This window comes from Girardinichthys multiradiatus, chromosome 22, assembly GCF_021462225.1.
Source record: "Girardinichthys multiradiatus isolate DD_20200921_A chromosome 22, DD_fGirMul_XY1, whole genome shotgun sequence".
NCBI classification, from domain to species: domain Eukaryota; kingdom Metazoa; phylum Chordata; class Actinopteri; order Cyprinodontiformes; family Goodeidae; genus Girardinichthys; species Girardinichthys multiradiatus.
In genome coordinates this window covers 23,870,386-23,876,562 of record NC_061814.1, presented here as the reverse complement: position 1 = coordinate 23,876,562, position 6,177 = coordinate 23,870,386, and the positions used below count along the sequence as shown (strand labels likewise).

Genomic DNA, 6,177 nt, shown 5'->3' with positions numbered 1-6,177 from the left:
TATATTTTAAATATCAGCTGAAATAACTTCAAGATTATTATTTTCAAGTTACCTGATGAGTGGGACACCTAATCGAAATGTCAGCCTAACTGAATGATTTCATCAAGCATATGCTGAATCCCAAACGTCAAAACATGGGGATATGTTTCTTCTCAGTTTTATTTGATATCTGCCAGTGGAAAAAACAAAAAAGAATGAAACAAACCGCATTTGGCTTTGTTTACATATATAGTGAAATAAAAATCAATGAGCAAACACAATGATGTTTTTATTTCAAAAATAAACAATTCAAAGCATCTTTATATCACCAGATTTCTGAAAACGTACAAAGAAACACAAAAAAAGAAACCTGTCTGTGACTACAAGTTCATCTGTCATCATCTAAAAGTCAGTACAGTTTTAATTAGCTCCATTCAGGCTGGTTAAGACAGGTAGTGCAAGCAAAAAATGCACGTGCTACCTCTCAAACAGAAGCAGCAGTTCACAATGAGGAGTATGTGGGAACATGTCCACAGGCACAGCCAGAGTGGGAGAAAAAGCCTGTCCTGCGAGCTTCTTTTCTTGGTCAGGAGCACAACAAAGCTCCCTGAAGTTCCTCATAGCCTCTCCGTCCGGTTTACAGGAAACGTAGACCAGTCTGTGGATGGCGGCTTGCTTTCTCAATGCTCTGACCACTCTGGGGTGGAGGCCGGCTCGAGACGGGTTCACCACAGCTGTAAGGACTCCAGCTCCGAAGCTCAACTGAGTCATAAGAGCAGGAAGTACCACCTCTGCCTTACCGGGGAGAAACTCACAGTTTTCTACATTATTGAGAGCTGCGTTGTGCGTGGCGTCTCTCACTGCCTGCTCTACGAGCTCAATACCGATAACCCTGTCTACTCTGGGAGATGCGATGATGCCAATGGCGCCTGTGCCGCAGCACACATCTAGCAGAGTACCTCTAGTTTTCGATTGTGACGCTCCTTCCTCGGTGACTGGGACACACAGGTCTCTGACAGTGTTATACAGCACCTGAGCAGCTGCCTGGTTCACCTGGAAAAAGGCATCAGCAGAAATGCGGAACTTGAAGCCCAGCACCTGCGACAACAGTCACATCAGATTGGACATCCCCACTCTTCACTGTTAGTTTAAGAAATTAAATAAGAAAAACCTTATTTGTATCAAGTCGAAAGCTTACTTGCATTCTAAACATATAAAGTTTTCTGCAGCAGCTACAGTGCCTTGCAAATTAACTTACAGCCACAAACAATGCATTTTGTTGTGCTTTTGTGTGGTGGACGAACACATACTTTTGAAGTGAAACATACATGATTCATGGTTTTCAACTATTTTTCTATGAATAACAGTCAGAAAAATGTGGTGTGCATTGGTACTAGGCCCCCTGAGTTGATACCTAGTAGAACCACCTAACGCTGAAATTACCGACGGAAGCCTCTTAGGCTACGTCTCTACTAGCTCTGCACACTGAAAGACAAAAGGTTTGGCCCATTCTTCTTTGCAAAATAGCTCAAGGTCAGTCAGATTGGACGGATGGTGTCTGTGAACCATGGATGAAACATTTTAAATAATATTTCTTGGTATTTATTCAGATGACAAAAGTCAGAAGAAAAATGATTGAAATTCATTTGGTATGTCTTTGGCGAGAAATCTGTCACTGCACATAATCAGAGCCTTAACTTTATCAAGAAGGCTAATATTCCCTAAAACAATAGTAGTGCAACTGTGCTGCTAAACAGAACACAACAATTGCATTCAATCATATTCTGAAACATAACCAGAAACTGGACTCTGGCTAAATGTTATACTGTGATACTATTGCTGATTTATTTTTTGTTATTTACATTTTAATTTGTATAAGAGAAGATACAGTTTAACATAAGATCAATACATAGACTTCAGCGGATGTGGTTTACAGAGAGTTTATAGCTTCATGAAATTTCATTTCAGTTGATAATGTGTTCCAAAGTTGACAGCCCTTAATAAATAAAAAAAAGCTGACTGCCCATGTTATCCTAAAAAACTTAATAACCTCTTGAATTGTGTCATTTTGTGAGGAAATTTTAAATGTCCCAGGTACACAATGCAATATTTATTTATTTTTTTCAAATTGAGTACATAGTTATTATGTTTTAACCACTGATGGACATCAACCAGATATCCATCAGATTGGCAGGTGTAATTACTGTATAACCGATTTATATTGGGCAATAAATCAATTGCAAAAATTTTTTGAGGGACCAAAAAATTATAACAATGATAACAGTAGTTTTTGAAATTCAATAAGAATAACATTTCATGGGGCCTTTCAGGCAGTGTGGGGCATTCGAGCATTTTACAAGATGGAGAAAAGATTGCAAACAATGGAGTAAATTTGATTAGCGTTGTTTTGCAAATGGTTTTTGTACATACAGCTGGTTGAGAAACAAGCTTGGTCACTTGTAATGTATCATGTCCCACAATGTTTATGGACATTGTGTGTTTAGTTTTATGGCAGCTTTTGAAAATAAATCTCATTTGTTAACATTTATTTAAAATATTTCTATCAGCTTACTACCTTAGAAACTGGGTTATTGTGATAATTATACAAAATGTTAAATATAGAAAGAAATATTGTGATATTCCTTTTGTCCATATCACCCAGGTCTAGGTAGACTATATTTTCTACGTAGGCAATTTATGACCCTGGATTTTATTTAGAAGTATCAGCATAAAGAAAATGGAATACAAATGGATGCTATAGTTTTCAGATTTCTATTTGTTAAAAATGTAGGAAAAACAGTGAGTTGTTTTCCTTCCACTTTGTTTTGGTCTATCACATAAAATCCCAATAAAACACATTTCAGTTGGGTGTTGGGTGGGTAAGCGTGCTTCTGCAAGGCCCTGTAGAGCTGTAAATATACCATCATTTCCAAATTCTGTGTAACACTAGCAGGTCTCACCTCCTCATATATGTGTGGCTGACCATGCAGAAGCTGGTAGGGGGATTCCTCATGTGTGCAGCGAGTCATGGTGCTCTCCTGGAAGAACAGGGAGTCTAGCTGACAGGCTGATCCAGGACCCCGTGTGAAATACTCCACCAGCTCCTCTTTATGGACAGCCACCTCCTCTGCGGTCAGCTTCTGTGGGTGGAAGTACACTATAGCCATGGTGTGTCCTTGCGCATTGGTCCTCACCGTGATCTCTCTCCAGTGGCCCCCAGTGTGAAATAGCAAGCAGGGGTCCAGAGAGGAGAGGCGGATGAAGTCCTGGTAACATCTGGCTACCAGTTTGTGCTTCTCCGGCATGTTGAGCAGGTGATCTGCGTTCACACAGACAATGTTCCCCTGCCTGCCCGTACCCACGTACAATCCAACTGTTTTTGGATTCCCGTCCACTCCTCTGTTGACAGAAAATGTGGATTTGTTGCGATAGCCATCCCTGACTGGGGAAGGTAGCACAGACAGGACAGGGAAATTTGGTTTAGCTGTGGCAGGTGCTGTGAAATCTGACCTGAGATCAGCTGAAAGGGACCCTGAGAGTTCAGACAGGATTTTCTGCTGATTGTTTTGTTTCAGCTCCAGCTGCTCCTCATAGCTCAGCCTCCAGAGAGGGGTGACCGCATCAGCCAGCCTCTCCTCCCAGGAGAGGCCGTCAGTCCAGGCTGATTTCCTCTGACGTCTTGTCCATCGTTTGTGGGACCCCGCTCTCGCTTTATCAGCCGGACTAACGTTAGTTGAAAAGGGCAGGCCGGTCCTTCTCAGATAAAACGTATTTCGTCTGATAAACATAACTGACCTGCTGCATGTCGCTGTTAAAGACATGTTTCATAAGAAGATCAGTTTAAGACCACCGAGAGATGAGCGAGAGTATCAAGGCTTGACATCCAACACACACAAGTACAGCAACTTCATCATGATAAACTTTTCTTTAAAACCCCCTCTTTCTTCTTCTTCTTCTTCTTCTTCTTCTTCTTTCTGGGTTTATTGGCGGTTGCCAAACAGCTATATGGCTCATTACTGCCAACAACCGGTGAGGAGTGTGTGTCAAAAAAGCAATTTTATTCAAGCATGTTTAAAAGAAAAAAAAACTATATTGTTCTAGTTAAGCCTGTCGTTATTAGATATTACAATGAAAATAGGTAACATTCATTTCTTGAATTCCTTTGTAAGATGTCCTCTAAGGTAAAATTAGCTTTCACCTCCCTCTGATTTCCAGACAAGCATCTTCTTTTTCCTCATACTACTGGCACTGCACCACAACATGTTCCACTGATTCTTGTTGTCTACATTTGTTTTACTAATTTGAATAGAGTATCATTTATTCCAGTATGTCCAAATCTAAGTCTTGAAATAATTGCCTCCTCTTTCCGGTAGCTTTATGTATTGCTTATTTCTCCAACTATCTGTTGAATTCTACAAAACCAACTTCCTTTCCTCTTCTCTTTCCATTGCCTTTGCCAAATTTGCTTCAGGCTTTGTTTTATCATGCGTAAAACTTCTATCTTTTAACCGTCATGTCAATGGATCTATTTTTTGATGCCTCCTTAGTGACCTTATCAGTTATTTCATTTACTTGAATTCCTACATGTGCTGGTATATAAATGTTATAAGAATAATAATTTAGACTATTGATCTCACAATTGAGAAACGATTCTCTGCATTTAACCCATCCCTTAGGAAGCAGTGGGCTGTCATTGTGCGGCGCCTGGGGAGCATTCATGGGCTAAGGGTCTTGCTCAGGGACCCAGAGTGGCAGGCTGTGGGATTCAAACCAGGGAACTTGTGACCTCTCCAGGACGCAAATGCCCTGCTCTCTCACCACTAGGCCACCGCTCCTCCAACAGTAATACTGTAGTAACACCCATCACTTGAATTCAGTGTAATACTTGTTGCATCGGAATGTCTACTGTCTGATGTTGTGTTAGGTATGTATAAATATCTTGATACAGTTATTGACTGTAAACTGACATTCGAGGCAAATTGTGAAGCTGTTTATAAAAAAGGGATCCAGCACCTTATTCGCCAGGAAACTGTTCTCCTCCTTTTACATTGACAAAACTATGCTGACTGTTATATCGGGCTTTTATTAAATCAGCTTTATCTTTCTGCTTTTCTCTCAAAAACAAGAACTGCCTGAACCAAATTGTAAAGTAGTCCAGAAAGCTGACGGGTGAGATGCAATTAAATCCAGAATCTTTGTAATTCAGGCAGGTACAGGGGTTATCTGGATCCATTTAAAAAGATGTGTCTTATCCTCTGTATGGTGAGTTCAGGCCCCAGTTGTCATGACACAGATATTTAGTGCCAAAATGTAAAACTAAAACCATTTTTGTTCCTGTTGCCATCAGTCTCCGAAATTCAATTTAGCATTGTTTAATCTTTTAATCTTTTTATTTTGTCTTCTCTCATTGTTATGCCTTATTCTTATACAGTTCTTAAGGTAGGGGTGTTATTTTTATTTTCATTTTAAAGTATCTAGTCACTTTTAATTATGCTGTGTCTACTGTATGTCTATGTCATATGTCTTGTCGACTCTCCTCACTCTTACCAAATCTACCTACGGGTATAAATAAAGTTGATTGATTGATAGATAAACTATTTTGTAAAGTGGTTAATATTGAACTTGAGCATGAACATATAAGTGCCATCAGTGGTCTTGTTTCCCTCTACTCATTGCATTGCTGGCAATATTGCTAGCGTTTCTCCAGTGCATACTGACAGCTCATCATTTATTCTTTTACTTACTTTGATGTGGAATTCTGAGAAATAAAATGCAATACCTAGTCTCTCACCTAAACATTTGGATGCATCCGTGTATATGTAAATATTACTGTGATAACTATTGATGTATGCCTGTACCTGTTGATCAACAATACTTTCTTTTTTCTCTTTCAACCATGTAAAATCTACTATGGCATCAGGAAGCGTCCAGGGATAGATTGCTGGTAGCGGTATTGTTGGATTATATTTCATTTAATCTAATTTAAGCTATGTTGCTTTTTTATTGCACTATCCATCCAAAGCTTCCTGTCCCCTCTCCCTTGCCTCTGCAAGGTTGCAATGTTTCTCTTGTTGGATGCTCTTGACCATGACCCAGCAAACCAACCCAGGAATTCAACAAAAACTGTGTCCTCCTGATGTCTAGTGGTATTTCTCCTGTTTCAACCTGCAACGCTTGGAGACGTTGTTTTAAATGCTC

At 39.8% G+C, this 6,177-nt stretch overlaps 1 protein-coding gene across 3 annotated transcripts; it reads right to left on the bottom strand.

The window, feature by feature from the left end:
• Positions 1-247: 247 nt before the first annotated feature.
• On the bottom strand, positions 248-3,944 carry trmt2b (tRNA methyltransferase 2 homolog B). Of its 3 annotated transcripts, XM_047350882.1 has the most exons (3): positions 3,490-3,944; positions 2,940-3,378; positions 248-1,077 (listed from the first exon to the last, which is right to left on the bottom strand). In XM_047350882.1, exons 1-3 carry the CDS (start codon positions 3,798-3,800, stop codon positions 457-459), a joined length of 1,371 nt encoding a protein of 456 aa, XP_047206838.1. In that variant the 5' UTR covers positions 3,801-3,944; the 3' UTR covers positions 248-456. The 3 variants fall into 3 exon arrangements, with proteins under 3 accessions (XP_047206838.1, XP_047206836.1, XP_047206837.1); XM_047350880.1 differs by having other exon boundaries at positions 2,940-3,944; XM_047350881.1 differs by having other exon boundaries at positions 248-1,032; positions 2,940-3,944.
• Between the last annotated feature and the right edge of the window lie 2,233 nt (positions 3,945-6,177).

Bases quoted from the DNA above. Each gene is read 5' to 3' on its own strand.
- trmt2b (XM_047350880.1), bottom strand. From the start codon at position 3,800: ATGTCTTTAACAGCGACATGCAGCAGGTCAGTTATGTTTATCAGACGA. The intron at 1,078-2,939 runs GTGAGACCTGCT...CTGTTGTCGCAG, and splicing joins AGCCACACATATATGAGGAG to GTGCTGGGCTTCAAGTTCCG.